This window comes from Octopus sinensis, linkage group LG1 (genome assembly GCF_006345805.1).
Source record: "Octopus sinensis linkage group LG1, ASM634580v1, whole genome shotgun sequence".
Taxonomy (NCBI): domain Eukaryota; kingdom Metazoa; phylum Mollusca; class Cephalopoda; order Octopoda; family Octopodidae; genus Octopus; species Octopus sinensis.
Window position 1 is genome coordinate 78,707,960 of NC_042997.1, and position 24,391 is coordinate 78,732,350.

The following is a 24,391-nucleotide window of genomic DNA, read 5'->3' on the forward strand; positions in this document are numbered from 1 at the left end:
AAATTTCTTTGAAATTGGAAATATATGAACGTTCACTGGGTTTGTAAAAGGGAGCAAAGCTACAGGAAACCAAAAGACGAATGATCAGAATAAACAGTCAGCCACCCTACCCTAGTCGTTACCACTCTCCAATGTAGGATTCCTCACCATACAGGTGACCGGCGCAGCCGTAACATGCATTACAGATCTATAACAATTGGAAGGGTGTGACCCAACTCAAATAAGCATTAACAAGTGTGTGGCGTGAGGGCTAAGGGGAAATGAAAGTGTCACCTCTAGAGTTTGCCAATGATCACTATGCCGATAGGTAACTGAACAGAATAAATTTGCAATCTATAAATCTCTTTGAATTACCAATCACTTCTCTGGAAAGGCCTTGAAATCAATGTTACCATCTGGGGTATATCTCTGACCCAGTGATAATAAAAAGACTCAAAGAAGGTGTGCAACCAAATGACTTTACTCAAAATAACACTTTGCAAATATGCAAATATGCTTCTCCTTTATTCGACAATTTATGCACCACATTGCAAAAATCACAATCTAAGTATATGTCAAAGCAAAATCTTACACAGTTGTACCATTGGATTACAAATAACTCTCATCTTGTATCCTCGAGTGACTCTACAGCTTCCTAGACTACAATTGTATTCGTCTTAGGAAAAATGCCTAAATTGTGGGGATTAAACCACCATTAAGGGGTCTTACTAACCTCCTAAGAGGTTGAAACTTTAGGAATATTACTTCATTTTTGTCTAATATCTATGGTTAAAATTTAATCAACAGCAAAAATGTATGAATTTTCATGGGGGTTATAACCTCATTTATGCCCCCTCACTTTCAAACATTTACTGCATTACATCCGCCCTTATGCATAGAATATAATTTCCAAATTTCATAAAGATCTATTCAGTACTTTTGACCTTGTTTTGGATCATAGAAAATGACTAAAATTTGGGAGTTAATGCTCCCATTAGGGGTTCTTAGAATCCTCATAAGAAGCGGAAACTTTGGAAATACTTCTTGATTTGTGTCAATTACCAATAGTTCAAATTTCATCAACATCGAAAATTCATGATTTTTCGTGTGTGTGTGTGTGTGTGTGTGTGTGTGTGTGTGTGTGTGTGTGGTGTGTGTGTGTGTGGTGTGTGTGTGTGTTGTGTGTGTGTGTGTGTATGTGGAAGGTTGAAAAGGAACACACGAGTTGATATATATGGAAAAAAAGTCAAGATAGAAAATTCTAAAATAATTATTTTATCAAAAACATTTCAGTACCGATTTCAGTCATTGAGACTTTTTCAACCGTAAGTATGGAAAACAATTAAATTTTGGAAATATTAAAGGAAAAGTTTTTTAAAAGAATATTTGTATAGTGTTCAAATACAAGGAGCATTTTTCTTGTTTCTGCCTGTTTCTGTCTCTCTTGTTTACTCTTGTGGGTTCGAGGTCGTTGTGAATTCTTGGTAGGGAAGAAGAAGAAGAAGAAGAAGAAGAAGAAGAAGACGAAAAGGAAGAGAAGGGAGAATAAGAAGGAATGTAGGTAGTATGATAGTAGTAAAGTATTAAATGGTCAAGTGACGAAAAAGTGACTTATTATGGATTATAGCAGTGATTGGGACTGTTTTTTAATGAATTCTTGGGAATCTCTTGAGTTTATCATTTTTAATATTTGCGTGTGTGTTTGTGTTATTCTAAGGCCGTGGTGGATATGTCATTTGTTGAAGACGCGTTCAAAAGGGGTCTGTATTTTGTAATAAAGAGAGTCTCTTTACTAATTCGTTGGCTATAGGTTGTATCGTCCTTGAATTGGTAGAGGGGAAAATTCTGAAACTTGGATTTTTGCTATTGGCGCAAACGTTTATGTGTTGGCTGAATGCTATTTTTCTGTTTTGGGGAATTTTTATCTGGGATCTGTGCAGAACCATTCTTTTACGTAAACTATTTTTCGTTTGGGCTATGTATTCTTCTTCTTCTTCTTCTTCCCTACCAAGAATTCACAACGACCTCGAACCCACAGAGTAAACATGCGAGACAGAAACAGGCAGAAACAAGGAAAATGCCACTTGTATTTGAACACTATGCAAATATTCTTTTAAAAAACTTTTTGTTTAATTTTTCCAAAATTTAATTGTTTTCCATACTTACAGTTGAAAAAGTCTCAAAAAACATTTCAATACCGGTTTCAGTCATTGAGACTTTTTCAACTGTAAGTATGGAAAATAATTAAATTATATATATATATATTCATACATATACGACAGGCTTCTTTCGGTTTCCATCTACCAAATCCACTGACAAGGCTATAGATGAAGATACTGAACCCGGAACCATGTGGTCGGGAAGCAAGCTTTTCACCACGCACCCACACCTGCGACTATATATATGCAAATGCATATACATATGTGTGTGTGTGTGTGTGTGTGTGTGTGTGTGTGTGTGTGTGTGTATATGCACATATGTATGCATATACACTTATATAGATATACATTGACATACATGTATGCATGCGTATAGACATACATATAAACAAAGGTATATAAAACAATCGATAACCACCAAACACATAAAGTTTTGTCACTGCGCATGTTAACCTAACGTTACTATGGTTACACAGTATTAGCATATCAGAACTGCAGAATAACGAGTTCGGATTAATTATAGGAAATTACTATGAGATGAATTAAAAGGCAATATAAGGTAAAATATAGCCATGTATGTATATATGTATGTATGTATGTATGTATGTATGTATGTATGTATGTATGTATGTATGTATGTATGTATGTATGTATTTATGTATGTACGTATGTATGTACGTACGTATGTATGTATGTATGTATGTATGTACGTATGCATGCATGCATATATGTATATACATATATATGTATGCGTGTATATATCTCTGTATCTATTTATATATATATATATATATATATATATATATATATATATATGGGTGTATACATATATATACATATGCCCGTGTGTATGAGTGTATATATATATATATATATGAATGATATCTTTTATGTATTTTCCATATAATATTATATACTACAATGATTTTTAATTATTCGGTAAAATTTAACTAAACAAGTGTAATCCTTTCTATTTTCCCGTTTGACGCGCACATTTAGCTTGCACTATAAATCGATCTAATGTTTACTGGGGTGAAAAAACATCTTAAGACAACTAGAATGAGTCACATTGGTACGTAGGTTACTGACATTCGGAAGCCATAAAAATGCGGAGTTGGTCCAAGCAGTAAAATATAGAAAAGTTTATAGTAATTCTGCCAGTGTAGTGTCTAGTTCAAATTAATAGAAAGAGATTCTAGCGTAAACAGAAACTTTAACCCACATACATATATATTCATATACGATCTTTCTCAAAGTTTTTTTTTTCCATATAAATCCCTATTGTTTGTTTCAACATTTATGCAACAAGCATTATAAGGTATAATCACAGCGTTATACATACGGCTATATGTATAATAAAAAGCAAAACCACTTTGTTACGTAACACCTCTTCGATATATGAGGTTTATTTTATATAAATAAAATGTACTCTTTTGAAATCCATGTATGTACACATAAATCATATAACTACGATTATAAGCAAAGGAATACATATATACACAGATTTTAAACCTATATACAGCTTGTTTCATTCTCAACGCTTTAGTTGAAAATTAATTTTAATTTTATTCACATTTTATTCCCTTCACAATTATCACTTTAGTCGCATTTGGAGTCAAAATTATTAAAAGAGAAAGAAAAATCATCTGCTTCATTTCATAGATAGATAGATAGGTAGGTAGGTAGGTAGGTAGGTAGGTAGATAGATAGATAGATAGATAGATAGATAGATAGATAGATAGATAGATAGATAGATAGATAGATAGATAGATAGATAGATAGATAGATAGATAGATAGATAGATAGATAGACTGACTGACTGACAGAATGACAGAGACATACATACATGCATACATACATACATACATACATACACACATACAAACACACACATACATACATACATTACACACACACACACATACACACACAAGCACATACATACATACATACATACATACATACATACATACATACATACATACAAACATACATACATACATACATGTGTGTGTGTGTGTTTCTACAAGGTAGACTATAGTGGAACACTGGTAATCAATATTATCATTAAATGGAGGCACACAGTAGAGTAAAAAATTAGAAGAGAGTAGAAACGCGACGCTGATAACTTAAGGCACTGTTGTTAGCCAAGGGAAAGAAAAGATCGTTGTTTAATCATGCAAACCAGTTTTGTTAAAGCAACTGACTCTAGCCGGTAAATGGCGATCGTTGACGCCTGTTACATTGAAAAGTAGAATTATATGAGTTTGGATATGTGATTCTGCTAAGAAGAGTTTTAAAATCGATCTCCTCAGATATCATATATTCCTTTCATTATTTTGAGCTTAATAAAACAAGTACTATGAATATACCAGAGTCAAATCCTTTGACTATACTAATCAAATGAATGTATATGAAGCACATAATCCTACAGCCTGTTGCTGATTGATAATTAAAATTTGATCGATGTGTTGACACGAATGTAACAAAAGATCTTCTCATTCGCTCTGTGATAAACAGTGCGGATTTTAAATGTTACTTTTGCTTTATAATAATCAAATCACCGTCTGAGTAAAAAGCTATAAGTTCGGAAAAGTTACTGAGCTATAAAAATAATCCCTTTAAAATAAGATATTTATTACTTGTTATGCAACTACATAAACTTCAAAAGTTAATAATACCCTCCTTCAAATACTTTTCGACACATATTTACATAACAAGGCCGTAAAATTATTCTATTTCTCAACTTTGTGTTATTGATTGTGACAGAAATAAGAGGACAGTATAACATCGGTGCTAATATTTAATATACTTTCTTGTCATCGTAGTCGTTGTCATCATCGTTATAAACATCAACATAGTCGTCGTTGACAGCGGCATCAGCCTTAATTCTACTTTCTTTTCTTAAACATTGTCATCTAGATTGTATACTGTCATTTTATATATATATATATATATATATATATATATATAATCTCAACACAAAATGTATTATGCTACAATTTTCACAGGAAATATCCAAAATTTTCTCACGCACTAAAAATATGTCATTGCTTTTTTTTTTTTTTTTTTTTGCTTTTAAAACCACTTACATTCTTTGTATTGAAATTTGGAACTTTCAAGTAAAGGCAAAAGATAATTCCTACCTTACTAAACATAGCGTCATGAATCAATCATCTTCGAAATATGGCGACCTATAATTATTTAAATTTTTACTCAACATATTGAGAAAACATACCGATTCATAATTCGCATGATAAAAATCTATTTTAAGGTAGCGACCTGTTTTTCAAATGCTGTTTGTTATATAAGCGTTAAGCTTCAGATTTATCGGCTAGCTAAATGTATCCTTTGTTTGGTATATGTAAAAAAGTTAAGTGAAATATCTACAATTGAAAATTGTAGACATATCACAGAGGATCACATTTTCATCGTTGTTGTGAAATATTCTGGATTAAATCTTCGTTCTGAAAGTACTGGGACACATAATTATTCCTGTAACAATCATCGCTATACGTTATAAGATCAAGAAATGAAATAGTTTAGAAAGATTTAGAAAAGATGTTATCTATTTTAGCCATAACAGCTCAAAAGAAGAGCAGGCTCGGGTAGAATATTTCCAGAAAGCCATGCCTTCAATGCATTTGATCAGAGCCGACTTGGGACTAAATAGTAACATTAACTGAAACTCGTGTAAAAATATATTGACGAATAATACAATAACTTAAATTTAGGTACGGAAATGTTTCCTGCTGTTGAAATCTATTTGCCAATAGCCATGGAGTATTATAAACGTATCGTATGGTAGATATAAAAATCCTCCAACTAACCGTCGTACGATTTCTAATTCTTAGATCAAAATGCATATTTATTGTTTTGATCCAGTATTTACAAATTTTAAGAATCGTGTAGTCTGATCATGGATCTGAATTTATAAAGAATCATGACAAAATGATGCCTTTCTTTATAAATCAATAACTATGATTTGATACATGATTTATAAAATGCTGTGTTCGCAGCGTAACTGATTTTGAATTACCACTAGCCTTAAAGCAACCATTTCTATATATATAAAATTGGTTTATTTTTTGTCTGTTTGTCTCTTATGTACTTGAAAAGCAGTTGACTAATTATTTTCAAAGTTGGTATGTGATGTCCTCAGACTCAGGATTAGATTTTCACAAACATAGGTTTCTATTCATGGACCTTGGGATGTGGGGGGGGGGACATATTTTGGCTCCATGAATAAAACTGAAAAATTCGTGAAACCTGAATTCCTCCATAAGTTTAATGATTATTGGAAAAAAGAAGGGTTCTGTCTTTGGACTGTGGTGGGGTACCTTTTTTGGCCCCGTGAATAAAATTTAAAACATTACGGGAAAACGTGAATTCTTCCATAAGTTTAATGATTATGTGGTCAAGTTCCTGAAACTTGGAGACGTAGGACAAATGTGGCCCAATAATTTACATTTTGGAAAAAACGAAAAATTTGGGCTTCTCCATTTTCAGAGGTAGAGTTGAAAATGAGTACTTACTCCATTCCATACCTTTTATTTTTTATCTTTTACTTGTTTCGTTTATTAGACTGCGGCCATGCTGGGGCACCGCCTTGAAAAATCATTTAGTTGAATGAATCGGCCCCAGTACTTATTTCCTTTCTAAACCTGGTACTTATATCGATCTATTTTTCCGAAACGCATAAACACATCAACATCAGTTGTCAAGCTGTGGTGAGGAAGCAAACACAGGCACAAAGATGTGTGTGTGTGATCTCACAGAATTTGTTGTTAGGCCAGTAATGTTAGAATTACTAATCACAATAAGTATTGAGAAAATATATCAAGTTAAGAATGAAATTTCGCTCTGGGTTTTTTTGTGTGTTTTTTTTTTTTTGTTTTGTTTTTTTAACAAAAGGTAACCTGCTATTTCTAAGATATAACTTTATCTACAGACATAGAATTATGACTCGATGCAAGATCTGAACTTGCCTAACTCATTATTCTACATTTAGTAAAAAATGATGAATGATTGATATGTGATTCTATTAGCAGGAATGATGTGGTCTGATCCCAGATATTACTTCATAATTAACTACTTAATCCACAATTAACTATTTAATCCACATAATATATTTTTCTTTGTCCGAAATGAGTGAATGATTTTCATGTGGCCATTAGAGACGTAAATAGCTCTATTTTAATTGAAACAATAGAGCCAACTATTTTCTTCGACATGCTAGAACAAGTTTTACATGTGAAGTCTCATTGGCGGCTGTAAGAAACATCAATGTATTTATCAGAATCACCAGTGGAGACTAATAGGAAGAACTGAACTCAGTATTTCAATTATCAATTATTCGATGCTCATATGGCTTCTAATAATTTGTCGGCTTCTTTTTGCAGTTTTATAGACTGGAAAATTTGACTGTTATGGGGATTTTTTCTGACATGGGTTAGATTAACTATTAGACACAGTAGGCATTTTTTCCAATGTCAAATCTACTAATATGCAATTGATAGAATTTTATGAACAAAAAAGTGCTTAAAAATTACATTATTGCTGATGATGCTTATATTGCTATTTAGTGATAAATAAATAAAATTTTAGAAACAAAGCAGGTTATATTTAATACATAATTTTCAAGACATCTGGCACAGGTGGGGGCGTACAGAATAACAGGAAAACGCTCGTAATAGACGCGGACAAGCTCAAACCAGTTATCCACCAAGTATCACCAAAATTTTGTCGAAGGAGTTTGTCTGCGTCTATTACGCGACTGTTTTCCTGTTATTCTGTACGTCCTTCAGTGTCAGATTTTTTATTATTAATTATTTAACGTCACTCACACTTATTATTTTCCTCTCCAGTGGTTTATATTTAATTTACTCGAATCTGCCCTATTGGATGACCGGGATGAAAACTACATTTTTAATTTATTAGTTAACATTTAGTATTTATGATGTCTTAATGTCTTGTCAGAGAATGGAAATTGTTGGTCTGTGCTTAAGGCATTAATTGGTCTTAATCCTGACCTGTTAGGTTCAATGCCAAGGCAGGTAAGCAGGCATTCAACCGAATCGGTCAGCATTTTTTCTAATTTCAGCTCAAGGATTGTGGCCATGCTAAAGCACCGGTAATTTGTGTGGCTACAGATTCATTGATCTTGCTTTAGTGACTAGAATTAGGTAAATTATGGAATACGATCTGCTGCCTTCATTCCCGCTTTCTGCCGTGAAGTTGGCTCCTCTAGGATTCTTGACAGTAGGAGATTCAGTTTAGTTTTGACATCTACATCCACACCATTATGGTCTCTCAGCTCTTTCGGTGGGAGATTGAAGAGTTGTGGGCCTTGAATCTCACGCTCTTACAGTACTTGGTTCCGTATTTTGGTGCAGGAGAAAGATTTTAGACACTATAAAATGGCGTTCTGTTCTGGCATTTGTATAACTTTCAACGCCAAGGTATGGGACAAGTCCTTCCACGATCGTCCAGATGCATATTACAGCATATCTTTCCCTCCTTTGTTTCAGGGAGTAAAGTTTTAACTTCTTGAGTCTTTCCCAATTGCTAATTTACTGTATTGAGACTATTTTCTTTGAGTAGCTTCGTTGGACTGCATCGAATTCTGCTATAATTTCACACAGCTGCTTGTAAATTATTAATACATAAGTGGAATATTCGGTATACTCATTTCAGAATACATAATTATGCATATTACATAATTATTAATATATATAATTATGATTATATATATAATTATGAATTTTAAGATTGGAGCACTTTTTTTTAATACATACTAAAGATGTTTTTTTAATACATACCTAAAGATGTTTATTTCTAGCTTCAAAAAACATGTCCACTGGTATTTTTACTGAGTATAATATTGAAAACAGACAGGTGTGTGCTATAATGTCATCCTATTAGAGAAAGTGGAAATGAATAACAATTGTAAATGTGCCAAAGCTTTGTTACAAAAGTTTGTAGTTGATTGAGGTATTGTTGCTTGAATCAGACAAAACTTTGATAATAGGATCTGACACAGTTCAGTGTCAACAATCCTTCCATTCTGTATGAACTTTGTTCATGAAATATGAGCTGATTAATGCAAATATAGGTACACTCGCCATTTGTAATATATCTGGTGTATAGATGGGAGAACTGTAATTTTCCATGGTATCTGTTTACGTAGAAGGAAGGGGGGGGTTTGTAACGACATCGTATTTAGTTCTCTTTATAACACTACTGGTAATGACAGACGCCATATGAAGTACTCTTGTTATTGTTTTTGTGATTGTGGTAGTGGTGATGTTGACAGAGGATCTGCCGTTGTGATTGTGTCAATATTTTAATGAGAACTAATATTTGAAACAGAATAATGAACTAAATCATAACCAAAGCCCTCGATATTATTTCAATTTCATAAAAGATCCCATCGTTAGCACCAGCATCACAGCCATGCTTTTCAATACTGTGCCACCTTGCTACTAATACTACCAAAATGATAATTTAACTAGTCAAAGTGAGCAATAATCGTAAATTATTTCTATTTCCACAGTAGCTACAATTTTCTTTCGTTTTTAATGGACTGCTCTCTGGGGAGGGGGGATTAGTATAATCAGAATTTTTAATTTCTGGTTGTGTAGAAGAGATGATTATTTAAACAATATTTTGCATGCAAAGCAATTTTATAAAGCAATTACTAAATATAAATCTGTTACTGAGACCACTTAATCCAAAATCTTCTAATAAAACTCTTAAATTACATGATTGTAACCTTATCAAGTATTTTTAATAATATCTTAATTATTCTATTAATTGTTTTTACTGGAAGCCATAAGCTGAAAGAACATTAAAAAACTTTTCATATTCATTCTCTTACAAAATGGAAGTTGTAATTTGGCAAGTTGATAGGCTACCTTATAGACATCATGAGATAATTACAGTTCACCGTGTTAAACTGTAGGAACACTACACACATGACAGATAAATTCATTGTGTGTTGATCTGAATTCAACTCTTTTTCATGATTTCGGGGAAATAAGGTACATGGATGCAATACTTGAAAATAATTTGTTTCTCACCAACCCATGAAATGGAATAAAACAAAATTCAACCTCTCATATCTAGTTTACCCTTTTACTCTTTTACTTGTTTCAGTCATTTGACTGTGATCATGCTGGAGCACTGCCTTTAGTCGAGCAAATAGACCCAGGACTTATTCTTTGTAAGCCTAGTACTTCTTCTATCGATCTCTTTTGCAGAACCGCTAAGTTACGGGGATGTAAACACACCAGCATCGGTTGTCAAACGATGTTGGGGGACAAACACAGACATATACACACACATGCATACATATATATATACATATATACGACGGGCTTCTTTCAGTTTCCATTTACCAAATCCACTTACAAAGCTATGGTCGGCCCGCGGCTATAGTCGAAGACACTTGCCGAAGGTGCCACGCAGTGGGACTGAACCCGGAACCATGTGGCTCGTAAGCAAGCTACTTACCACACAGCCACTCCTACGCCTAGTTTGTTTAAAGATAAGAATTGTCAACTGGTTTTTCAGGGTCGCATAAATTAATACTTATTTAATGTATAAGTAAAGATGGTCCTTATTGTCAGCTAAGCTATGACTTATTTGGGTGTAAAGACATATCCAGATATTATTTAGTTGTCTGGAAATACCTCAAGAAATCTGCGATGATAAAGTTTCAATGTAGAAGGGTTTCTATCAATTATTAGAAATCTACTGAGAATAGCATTGACAAAACTGGGTTGAATAAAGAAAGAAAATTAGTTACGGTATACTTTCATTATGTAACATAATCATTAGTAGTGGTAATCCATGATTAGTTGTGACATATATTCGTTAGTTGTAGCGTTTGGTGTGTGACGAGATCCAAACATTGGATGATTATTATCTAAAATCACTACCATTACACACGTTATATATTTTCAAACTAGTATACTATCAGTGGTTAGTTTCCCTGCTGATAGCTAGTATAAGCTTGCAGAATTTTAAAAAATTGTTACAGAAACAATTTATGTTATGACTTTTTTCATTTTTCCTTTTCAGGAAAAATTCCTTTACAAATTTGTAAGGTAAATCTCTTTTGGAAAATGGCTGCCGAAGACTCTGATAAAATAAATCTGCCGGAGAATATAACTATTGCAAATGAAGACATCACGGAAATAGCCGAGACATCATTTAAAGAAAAATCAGTGAAATCCAAAAGAAAAACTCCCTACTATGGTAAGTGGGATTACTTAATCCTACTGATTTTAGTTTAAATATATTTTACTCATATTCAGGTATTTCAACCTTCTTTTGGTATTCAGAACAACCTGTATTTAGAGTGGTATTCATTTCCACATAGCATACGTTGAGTATTAGATAACTACACAAATACTGACATAAAATTATTCAACCCAATATCTCTTAATATTTGATGATTTGGTTCAGTGATTTTCCGTAAAGTGCGGCTAGTTTGTCCTAAGATTTTTGTGGAATTTTGTAGTTTTTCATTTTTTGCAAATTACTGTTTTGGATCAACTTCTAGTTAAATCATTTCAGCCTTACACTACCAACATTTCTTGTCTTTGCTTCTCTCCTCTCTCGAACTCTGCCTATATATATGTAAGTGTGTAATATATATATATATATATATAAAATCATTTACTTGTTTCACTCATTAGACTACAGCCATGCTGGGGCACCACCTTGAAGAGACTTTAGTCCAATGAATCGACCCAAGTGCATTGTTTTACTTATTTCTAACGGTCTATTTTGCCGAAACGCTAAGTTGCGGAGACATAAACAAACCAACAATCGTTGTCAACCGGTGATGGGGGTCAAGCATGGACACAAAACACACACACATAGATATATATATATATATATATATAATATATATATATATATATATATATATATATATATATATATATAATATATATATATATAAATAGATATATTTATATATACGACAGCTTCTCTTCAGTTTCCGTCCACCAAATACACTCACAACGCTTTCGTCGGCCCGAGACTATAGTAAAAGACATTTTCCCAGAGTGCCACACATTGGAACTGAACCCAAGCGCCATCAAATAGCATATATCCAAAGACCAGTACTTCCGAATTCAAGCAGACGAATGAGATCTCGTATTCCTCCTCAATCACCCACGTGTGACAACGAGTAATTTCCGCAGAAACTGCAGTTTACTATCAGGGAGAGAAATATATTATCAATAATAATAAAGGGTAAAATTAATTAATCAATAAATAATTAATAATTTTACCAAGTAATTCGGTATGTTAAAAGAACCATTATTATGCTCATAATTATAGAATTTGGATCTTTACCTTTTGTCCTACAGATTTACAAAATAATTTTTTGTAACTAAACACTTTCAAACTTCGGACACTGGTAGAATGTGTCATATAAAACATGTTTTACTCTTAGCATTTTTGAGAAAAACTTATATTTACGAAGATATTTCACCTTAAAGTTCTCGTATTTCGGTAATTTCAACCAATCAATGACGTGTATTCAGCTGAATAAAATTACTGCCGTTGTTTTTCAACAACTATCGGTGGTGTATTTTTCGTTTGTCACTGTTATAACATCGTTCGTGCGTTTGTACTGGTTTTAAGGTTTTAGGGTTAAGGTTTTAGAGTTAGGGTTTGGGCTTTAGGGTTAGGGCGTTAGGGTTAGGGTTTTAGGGTTAGGGTGTTAGGGTTGGGGTTTTAGGGTTAAGGTTTTAGGGTTAGGGTTGGGGTTTTAGGGTTAGGGTTAAGGTTTTACAGTTAGGGTTTTAGGGTTAGGGTTGTCATAAATAACAGTGACAAACGAAATATGTACCGCCGGAAGTTCTTGTTGACAAACAACAGCAGTAATTTTATTCAGCTGAATACACGTCATTGATTGGCTAAAATAACCGAAATACGAGAAATTTAAGGTGAAATATCTTCGTAAATATAAGTTTTTCTCAAAAATGCTAAGAGTAAAACACGTTATATATGACACATTCTACCAGTGTCCGAAGTTTGAAATTGTTTGGTTACAAAATATCATTTTTTAAATCTGTAGGTCAAAAGGTAAAGATCCTAGAATTTTTGTATAAGTTTACCGATAATGGTAAAACGAATATATAAACATATATATAAAACGAATATATAAACATATATATAAAACGAATATATAAACATATATATATATATATATATATATATATATATATATATATATATATATATATATATATATATATATATATTATATATATATATATATATATATATATAATATATATATATATATATATACACATATGCATATATGGGTGCAGTAAACAACATGAAATGCGAAAACAAATTAGTTCAATACGCAAACAACGATAGAAACATATGGAGAACAGGACAAGTAACATAAAGAACGACCCTTCTTCAATTATCGGTTGTCTATCATTTCGAGCATAGAACGACAATATGAGCCTTCGAAGACAGTTGCTCCCATAAGTACCAAAATAAAATTTGGGATTTATGGAGGGTTAAAGTTGGGAACAAAAACAGGACAGTGGAGACATACAAGAAAACCGAACGAAAACAAACATGGAGGGTTGTTAGACTAGAACGAAGGTAAAATAGCGAATGCTGGAGAAATATTTTCTGTGACAAGAGAAAATATGGAGATCGGACAATAAGCGTAAGCCAGTGTGAACGGTGGTTCCAGAAATTCCGAGCCTGAAACCACAGCCTAGAAGACGAGCCTCGTCCTGGAAGAACTGTTGAGCTTGATGAAAACGTCCTGCAAACCCTGGTGGAACAAACCCCATCGTAAATGTTGAAGAAGTTTGGATTTGGTCATTCAACCATTCATCGACGCCTGCATGCCATCAGAAAAGTAAGAAAATTGGGTCAATGGGTTCCTCACAAACTTTCTGAGTATAATCGCACGCAGAGAATGAATGTGTGCCCTTCTTTGCTGTCACGTCTCACCAATGAACCTTTTTTGGACCGAAAAGCGACTGGTGACGAGAAATTGTTTCTGTATAAAAATGTCAATTATCGAAGACAGTGGGTAATAAAAAGAGAAACACCAGCTCCCCACGCTAAAGAAGAATATGAAAGGTTTAGTCCACTTTGAACTTTTAAACCTAAACCAAACAATAACAAAGGAGGTCTACAGCGAGCAGCTTGAACGCTAGAAGAAAATCGATCATCTTTGGTTTCACAACGAAAGGTGTTCTTCCATCAGCATAATGCCCGGCAACATACAGAGAGGATGACATTCCAAAGGCTGGAGCAGTTTGAATGTAAAACGATGCCTTATCACCATATTCGCCGGACATTGACCCATCTGATTATCATTTGGACGGAAAAAATATGAATTCGGAAGACGAGGTCAGAACAGTGCTGGAAGAGTATTTTTTGTCACAGACAAGTGAAGTTTGGAAGAGGGGCCTTGCAAGTTTACCAGATAGATGGAAGAGCATTGCAGAAAATTAAGGAGAGTATATGTTAGATTAAAAAAGAAATTTGTTTATCTTAATTTTGAAAAATAAAAATATTAAAAAAACCGCATTAATTGGATAACCCAATTTATACAAACTGATACATACTGATAAGAATATATTTCTATTTCATTAGTTGATTCTTTGAAGATTTCCCTGACCACTGGTTTATATCTGACTAATGAAAGAAATACGAACAACGCCCAAATTGGGGAATAGACAAAAGTATATTATTGCCTATGTGCGAGGTGACATCACCTCCGTGAACAGCAGATGATGACTCGCGTCTTTTTTGTCAGCGGTGAATAATAATAATAATATTAATAATAATAGTAATAATAATAACAACAACAACAACAACAATAATAATAATAAACCAAAGCATTACACACTCAACAAGCTAGAAAACTAAACCATTACACCGTGACCGGTGTAAATTTCATGATAGGTAAAATTCACTGCGGTATATTCCACTAAGGTAAATTCCACTACAGTAAATTCCACTCGGAAAATAACGGTCTATGGAAAACTAATTACACACGCCCTTCTTAAACACTTCTTAACTAATTAGTCGTTTATACCATCGTTACTCATTTTTTAACTGAATTTCACTATACTACTAATTTTTTTCTATTCAGTTTAATTTTGAACCTTGAAACCCTCAACCATGGCAACATTTATAACATCAGAAAAGAACAAACGTAAGCTTTGCGACGAAGAGAATCATAAAGACGAAAAGAATGGAGTAAACAGTAGCAAAACGAAAGTATATTGGTGTTGTGAACGGTTTTACAAAGGTTACCGGGCTAGATTACATACAACTATCAACTCCAGTGTAGCAGAAGTTTTTTCAACGGATTCCCATGATCACTCAGCAAGCAGTGCACACGTTAATGCCCGAAAGACTTAATTCAATGATAGGTGAAGTAATGAGAACAGATACAGTATCTTCACAGGAAGTAATAGCTACTACTGTATAAAATCTCGATGAGGAAGCACAATCATTGTTGCAAACTATTCCTGAACTTACACGTAACATTCGTAACTGGAGGCAGCATGCTTTAGGAATCCCAGCGCTTCCAGATTGCCGTTCAGGGTTTGAAATTCCTGATGCAGTTAAGTACTTAGAAAATGGGTCCTTGATTTTGGTCTTTGACAGTGGTATTGATGACTCGGACAGAATTTTAGTTTTTTCTTAAGTAAAAAGGCTTGGATGATCTAGAAAGTTCTGAAAATTGGGCCTGTGATGGGACTTTTAAGGTGTCTCTTAGTTCGTGATGTCAGCTTTTCACGCTACATATCATCATAGGAGGGTCGTGTATGCCCAGCTATTTGCCCTACTTCCTGGCAAAAAAGAAGCCTCATATCATCGTGTTAGATGAAGGCTTAAGTCAGACGAAAATTGCGCACATTCGACGTGGGGACTCGACAAAAAAGAAAAAGTCCTATCAAATGATTGATGCATTACTAAAGACCAAAGAAGTTAGTTGAGAATTTTCAATCTGAAAATGCTCTACAAATTTTAAGAAATATTGCACGCAATTTGTCATAAAAGAATTTTCTTCAAATATATTAAACTTTCTTCATAACTTTATTTTTATGTACTTGCCATCATTTTAATCTTAATGTGTGAATAAAATGTGATCTAAAATGTATTCATATTACCTATAGTGAAATTTACCGTAGAGGAATTTACCGTAATGAAATTTGCCTAGAATCCCATTACACACTCAACACAATACAATCAGTAACACAACAAAAGGCAGCACTACACCTCAAGGAAAAAATAACTCAATACACTACCGGGAAGGGTTTGCACACTCCAACAGCAAAAAGAACACACAATGCTGCACACACCCCAGCAACACGGAGATGTAGCAGGTGATGCAGTAGAAATTTGCCTCAGTCTACCAAGTAGTAGTAGTAGTAGTAGTAGTAGTAGTAGTAGTAGTAGTAGTAGTAGTAGTAGTAGTGGTGGTGGTGGTGGTTTCAAGTTTTGCTACAAAGACAGCAATTTTGGGGTCGGGGATGAGTCAATTACATATTGAAGCATATTCTGTTGTGTCTGGGGAGAGTCATTCCGTTTTAATGCCTTATTAATTAACACACTCACCAATTCAATTTCTACTCATTTACTTTCGTTTTTGCATTTTTGTATTTCGTTTTTGTATTTGGTTTGCATGATTTTCTTTCTAGATATGAGCAGAGAGATAGGATTAGATAGTATTATTTGTAATGAAACCAGTGGTACCTGCTCTAGATACAGAAGCAAAGACTAGTATGGGATACAGAGAGTCTGTGACAAAGCAAACAAGGTGAAAACATGGTACAAGGCTGCCGACAAATGTCAAGTTTGTAGAGGCCACAACCCATGTAGAACTAGCCCGAAGATTTAGGAAAGCTCTGAAGGAGATCAATCTCAACATTAAGATCGTTGTAAAACCAGTAACCTCCATAAGATCACAGCTATGTAGTACGTACTCCTTTGGGAATACCACATGCACCAATAGGAACTGCATGTTATGTAAAATTAACCCTGGCATTAACAGTAGAACTACAAATGTAGTCTAGAGCATAAAGTGCATAGAAGCTGCTTGTAAAGACAAGAACATGACATACATTGGTGAGATATCTAGAAGCCTAGAAGCATTTGAGACAATATGACAACAAAAAAACAGTCCTCCATACCCTACCAACATACCAAAGACTAACATAAAGGCACATTGGGTCGACTTGACATCCACATTTTATCCAAGCGCCCGAAGGACCCAATACTCAGACAAATACAGGAGTACGTCATCCCAAACAAAACAGCCCCCATACTGAATAAGAGAGACACATAGAAGGTAGTGATACCCCAATACCCACCGTTTATACATACACAGGTAGATTTGTTAATAGGCTGTTATGTAGGCGTATATTGTCCAATAACTTAATTATTTCTTTACCCGACATTAAACATTAATCATTTATAGATATTCTCATGACAGGTAAATATAATTTTTAGTCTTAAATTTAGAATTATAATTTTTTTCTAACATATTACCTTACCTATTGATGCAAATAAGCTAAATATACCTTACAATAGTTTTTTGGAATATAAATCTTTTTTACCCTTTGTCTATAATATTCTACAAAGAATGATATTTTTTTATTTTATTTTTATTTTTTAATTCTTTATTTTACTTTAAAGCCAATCTCTTATCTATTTATTTACTATATTATTTTATTTAAAATATATCTCTATAAATTTCATACTCAGCTTATATAAAACTATACTGGTATATTCACTGTTTATAATATAAGACTAAAATTAAGATTTAATACATAAATTTTAACATATTCCTTTAACTTAACTTTCCTTTATTAATACCAATAATTACCATTTAATAAATAATTATAAATATATGTTGTTAAAGTTAGTATAGAAATATATAAATATGGAATTATTTCTATATTTTCTGTCCCCCTATTGTGTAAAATTTTTGGATATACTGAAAGTATTCAGAAATATTCTTTTTAGTGCTCTTTAGAATAACTCTAAAATGTATGTGTATATACAAATAACATTGTTTATAGTAGGTAAATGTTTGATACTATATGATTTCACTCTGCCTTCCCCATAAGCATTAGCCTGCAAATTTAGCTGCTATAATCTTGTCTGAAGTATATTCTTACTGAACCAAATGGCTTTACTTCAAAGAAATCTCGATTTATGACTCTGCCACTTAAATTGTCTATGTATTTTGCCCTATCCATAAAGGATATACTCTAGTTTCTCTTAGATTTGATAAACCAGTCTATAAATTAAAACTACCCCCACCCACTAGTAAAGCTGAATAACAGAAATTAATCAGTGTTAAGCAGTGTCTTTTTTGAAAAGATCTCAGTTACAACTGTGATGTCGTTGATAAAACATGTTTTTTGTCTATCTACTTATCTTCTTGGTGATTTTGGATAAAAAGGAAAATTATACAAATGAATCCTTCGAATTTAACTAAATTCTATATTTTTATGCAGCTGAAAATTGCTCTACATTTTAAATTGATGTAATGTTTGCATTGTTCAATTAAATGGAGTCGCATGAAACGATCGTATTGCATTACCTCTGGATATCCTTGTTGCTTATTTTGATTATATATATATATATATATATATATATATATATATATATATATATATATATACACGCCTACATAACAGGTGTATATACACAACACATGCAAACACATTAACATAAACACAAACACATGAATATGCAAAATACATACATATAAACGTACCCACACGCATACATGCATACACGCACACGCACACACACTCACATACATACATAAAGTTGGCAGAAATGTTTGACAAGCATTTAGATGCATATATAGACACAATTTCGAAATTTCCCCTAAGTACCCCTAGATACAAACAAAACCTTTGTGGAGAAGAAAAAGAAGCCTTACTAACACTGAAGAATGACAATTCAATCATCCTAAAAAAAGCCGATGAGAGAGGGGCGATAATAATCATGGATAAATACTACTATAAAGATAAAATATTGGAAATCCTACTACTATAAAGATAAAATATTGGAACTAAGACACCCGGAAAAAGCGATAATAAATAAAATCAAAACACTAATTAATGAATACCAAGATTCCTTCACAGACAAAGAGAAAGATTATTTATGCAACTCTGTAATCAAAGAGAGAAATTTCTACGAATTAGCCAAAATCCACAAAAGTCCCGAAATACAGAGAGCCATAAATGAGCAGAGGAACCAATACATAAAAATGCTAAGACCTACTGACCTCAAACTGAGACTAATAGTTGCTGAACCTCAAGCACCAAGTGTCATTTTTTTGACATACTGCTAAAACCTTTATGTCCATTAATCACTTTGATCACTTTGACCGACCAGTCCGTCAGGCGTCCATTTGACACCGCTGGTCCCAGCACGCTGTCCACTCCTCTCTGGATCGCGCCTTTCTCATCCATGTGATCCCAATCGTCCTCCTAAAATCGTCACTCCACCGTCGTGGAGGTCTTCCGGGTGGTCTCTTCCGCTCACGCGGGTACCACTCGACAACTGCGTGCGTCCACCGATTGTTTGTCTATGTTTCTCTATGTTTCTCTATGTTTCTCTATGTTTCTCTATGTTTCTCTATGTTTCTCTACCCAGTGTTTGACTACTTCCAGGCACAAAGTGTGGGGTATATTTGTATAAAGATTGGTGACATCAAAACTTGTATGTATGGTACCTTCTGGGACAGTAGGTGGAAGGTGCTAGAGGAAATCTATGCTGTCCTGTATATAGCTGGGTATTAATGGACACGCACGCACATGTCCATTAATACCCAGCTATATACAGGACAGCATAGATTTCCTCTAGCAAATTCCACCTACTGTCCCAGAAGGTACCATACATACAAGTTTTGATGTCACCAATCTTTATACAAATATACCCCACACTTTGTGCCTGGAAGCAGTCAAACACTGGGTAGAGAAACATAGAGGACAGATAAATGAACGCTTCAAAACTGACTTCATCACCAAAGCCACAGCCTTGGTGCTAGATGAAAACACTTTTAGATTCGATAATAAAACATATCGTCAGTTAAAGGGTACGACTCTGGGGACGCAGTTTGCACCCTCATATGCTAACCTAGTCATGGGTTACTTGGAAGGAAAGCTTTATGAGAAAGTAGAGAGAGCCTTTCAACAGGATTACAAGAAATACATCATTAACAAGTGGAAACGCTTCCTCGATGACTGCTTCAACTTTTAGGACAAATAAGATGAGGACCTACAACCATTTAATGATATACTAAACACACTTCCCCCATCCATCAAAATCATGACAGAATCCAGTTGCAATGAATTACCATTCCTGGCTTTTCACATAAAAATACACAACACCACAATCACAACAGACATATTTTACAAATAAACGGACACGCACCAATATTTGAAATCCTACCCTTGCCATCCTTCACACATCAAAAGGAACATCCCATACAGCATGGCAAGACGTAACTGCACTATAGTGATTGACCCTAAAATACGTCAAATCCGACTCAACGAGCTTAAAGACTTCCTAACAAAGCAGAAATACCCCTTAGGATTAGTAAACGAGGGAATTAAAAAGGCAATAAAGCTAAACATTGCACAACTAAGGACACCAAAGAAAAAAATTAATGTGAACACGCGATTTCATATATTAATACGCACAATCCTGGGGTAGCCAACATCTTTCACACCATAAAATCAAACCTACCGATACTTCTACAAAGCCCCAAAATGAAAGATCTGATTGATTAAAAACCCCTTACGAAATAGTTGACGCCAACCAAAAAGTCTCAAAAAACACCTCACATCAAAAAATGAATCATAATTCTTCGTAAAAGAATGAGGCGATAGCAGATGTGGAACATGCAATAACAACTTTAAATACTTAGAAAGTGGTTCCAGACATAAAATTCAAGAGGGGATTTTCGTTCAAAGTAAATGCAGATATGAACTTCAAGACACAGAATCTTATATACTGTATTGCTTGCCCCAACTCCAAGGAAGATTACATTGGCGAAAAAAACAATTCCCTCTGAAAACTTTCAAAATCCACAGATAACAGATCCGACAAGAGGAACTGTGCAAGATTCCACTGAGCAAACATCTAGAAATATGTGGTGAAGGAAAGTTCATAATCTTTCCCTTTTACAAATGTTCAAGAGATGACCCAAAATTTCGAAAAGCAATGAAACTACACTTCATCAAAAAACTTTTTTCAAAATTAAATGTTTGAAACAGAAGCAGCGGACCTACATTTTTTAATAGTAATGATAGTGCATAATACACTATTAGCGTTGTTTATGGATGTGGCTTCACTGTTAATAACATGATACACATCTCTATAAATGATCAGATATGTATTGGATCATCCCATAAATAATACGGTTTTTTAATACTTCTTTTATTTTTCAAAATTAAGATAAACAAAGTTCTTTTTTAATCTAAAATATACTCTCCTTAATTTTCTACAATGCTCTTCCATCTCTCTGGTAGATTTGCAAGACTCCTCTTCCAAAATTCACTTGACCGCGACAAAAAATACTCTTCCAGTACTGTTCTGACCTCATATACAGAATTCATATTTTTTCTGCCCAAATGATTTTGAAGACTGCGAAATAAATGATAATCAGATGGAGCAATGTCCAGCGAATATGGTGGGTGGGGCATCGTTTCCCATTCAAACTGCACCAGCATTTGGAATGTCATCCTCTCTGTATGTGGCTGAGTATTATCCTGATGGAAGAACACCTTTCATTGTGAAACGAAAGATAGTCTAGCGCTGACTTAAGCCGCTCAAGCTGCTCGCAGTAGATCTCCTTTGTCATCTTTTGGCTTGGGTTTAAAAATTCAAAGTGGACTAAACATTTTATATCCCACCAAACAGATAGCAACACCTTACGTGGGTGAAGACCTTGGGTGCCGATGTTTCTCCTTTCCTTGCCCACTGTCTTCGGCAAGGGACATTTTTATAGAGAAACTATTTCTCGTCACCTGTCCTTATTCGGTCCAAAGAAGATTCATTGGTGAGACGTAACAGCAAAGAAGAGCACACATTCACTCCCTGCGCGCGATTAGGCTCGGAAAGTTTGTGAGGAATCCAGTGACCCAATTTTCTGACTTTCCGATAGCACGCAGGTGTCGATGAATGGTTGAATGACCAAATCCAAGTTTCCCTGCTAGTTCCTCAACAGTCATGATGGGATTTTGTTCCACCAGGGCTTGCAGGACGTCCCAGTCGAGCTCTACAGATCTTTCAGGACGAGGCTCGTCTTCTAGGCTGTGGTTTCCGGCTCGGAATTTCTGGATCCACCGTTCACACTGGCTTACACTTATTATCCGACCACCATATACTGCATCAATATTCGTCGCACTTTCTGTTGTGCTGTTGCCTTCATTGAACCCATAAAGCAAAATATGCCGAACATGCTCCTTTGAAAAAAGCTTTGAAAAAATAACAGTTAAAATCGAACTGCACTCTTCAAGACTTATACTAAGAATAAGGACAAAATAAAATTACTACCTGCCTTTATAGCAGCAATTTGATGCAGGTAGTTTATTCCGTCCCCCTCCACTTTTAGTTCATGCAATTGAAAAAACCGCATTATTTATGGGATGACACAATATATATATAACATTGGGGTTTTGACAATTGTTGTTCTTATAGAACTTACAATACCTAGGAAAGAATACTAGAACCATTTTTTAGGAAAGATATCTAATATAGCTACTTGGCAATGTAATTCGTGCGTTTGATTTTATATTCCTAGTTTATGAATATGTAATGTTTGCTCATGCAAAACGAACGGAATTACACAGAATATGTGACCTGGCTATGAATTGTAAAAGAATATACATTCTCATAGGAGAACTCTTTTTTATGTAACTATATAAAATTGTGCGTGAGTATGTGCACACGCATGAACACACAGGTTCTGTCTGTCTGTCTGTCATTTACATCAGGTGATGTCAAATACAGACAGACAGAGCACTTTATTATCATATTCAAAATAAATCAGCTGTATTTGAGAAACTCAAAATGGGTCAGGTTTGAATATTTTTACAGTTGCTTCATTGTTTTCTGTTTTAAGTATTACCTTGTCCTTTAAAACGACAATAAATCTAGTAGCAATTCAGTTTAAATTACATAACTACATACATACATATATGTATATAACTACATGCATACATATATATATATAATATATATATATATATAGAGAGAGAGAGAGAGAGAGAGAGAGAGAGAGAAACAGACAGACAAACTGATAGAGACAGAAACCGAGAGAGAAAGGGGGAAGAGAAGAAGAAGAAGAAAGAAGAAGAAGAAAGAAGAAGAAGAAGAAGAGAAGAGAAGAAGAAGAAGAAGAAGAAGAAGAAGAAGAGAAGAAGAAGAAGAAGAAGAAGAAGAAGAAGAAGAAGAAGAAGAAGAAGAAGAAGAAGAAGAAGAAGAAGAAGGGATTAAAACTTCAGGCAGATATCAATAAATCACTCAGCTTTAGATGAATTTGGTTAACTATATCAAACAATCAGACACTAAAAAATGCATGTAGAACACACCCAAGGTTAATCTTGTATGACAAGATAAATCCTCATATATGACAAGTAGATCGAAATATCATTTAGAAAAATTTCAAGAAAGTCAAAGTATTTAACAACAAAATACGGATAGAGGAAAGTCACATCTTTAATTGTAGAATTCTCCTCACAAAACCGAAAATTGTTTCTGTTGTCAACATATCTAGATATAGAAAATATTGAAATTAATATTTCCAAAAATACATGTTAACACAACGTTTTTAAGGCGGTCCAAAATTTAATTGAAAGTGAACTAAGGAAATATTTCCTATACGCGAACGCATACAATAACAACGCTAAACAGAAATATAATCTAAGAAAATCTGTTTTTGTTTTCAACTCTTGGTGACGTCAGTGGATAACAAAAGGATAAAAAAAAATAAGCATAAGAATTCTATGTTACGACAATTAAAAAAAGATATTTTACGTCACGACAGTTAGTTATCTATTTATCAAATAAAGTAAACTTTTTAGAAGAGTTATGTTTATAATATAACATATGTAAAGCAATTTTAATTAAGAATTGAAATATTTAAAAGCCTTCCGAAATGTGTGGCTCTATTCATTGTAAAATACCCATTAAAATTTAATAAAAGG

At 33.9% G+C, this 24,391-nt stretch overlaps 2 protein-coding genes across 4 annotated transcripts in view; one reads left to right on the plus strand and one right to left on the minus strand.

Annotated features, from left to right (window-relative positions):
- Nucleotides 1-5,395, minus strand: part of LOC118762458 (sodium- and chloride-dependent glycine transporter 2-like) — a 56,451-nt gene extending 51,056 nt beyond the window's left edge. Inside the window, exon 1 of the mRNA XM_036501035.1 lies at nucleotides 5,377-5,395. Coding sequence (XP_036356928.1) covers nucleotides 5,377-5,393 — 17 coding nt within the window. The 5' untranslated portion in view covers nucleotides 5,394-5,395. The remainder of the gene's footprint in view (nucleotides 1-5,376) is intronic.
- LOC115216222 (sodium-dependent neutral amino acid transporter B(0)AT3-like) overlaps nucleotides 2,621-24,391 on the plus strand; it is a 94,718-nt gene continuing 72,947 nt past the window's right edge. For 2 of the 3 annotated variants that reach the window (XM_029785423.2, XM_036502127.1), the window contains exons 1-2: nucleotides 2,631-2,697; nucleotides 11,223-11,399. In XM_029785423.2, the coding sequence (XP_029641283.2) occupies nucleotides 11,267-11,399 (133 nt within the window). In that variant the 5' untranslated portion in view covers nucleotides 2,631-2,697; nucleotides 11,223-11,266. Of the gene's footprint in view, nucleotides 2,698-11,222; nucleotides 11,400-24,391 lie in introns of all 3 variants that reach the window. The other variant, XM_036502122.1, reaches the window with a different exon arrangement.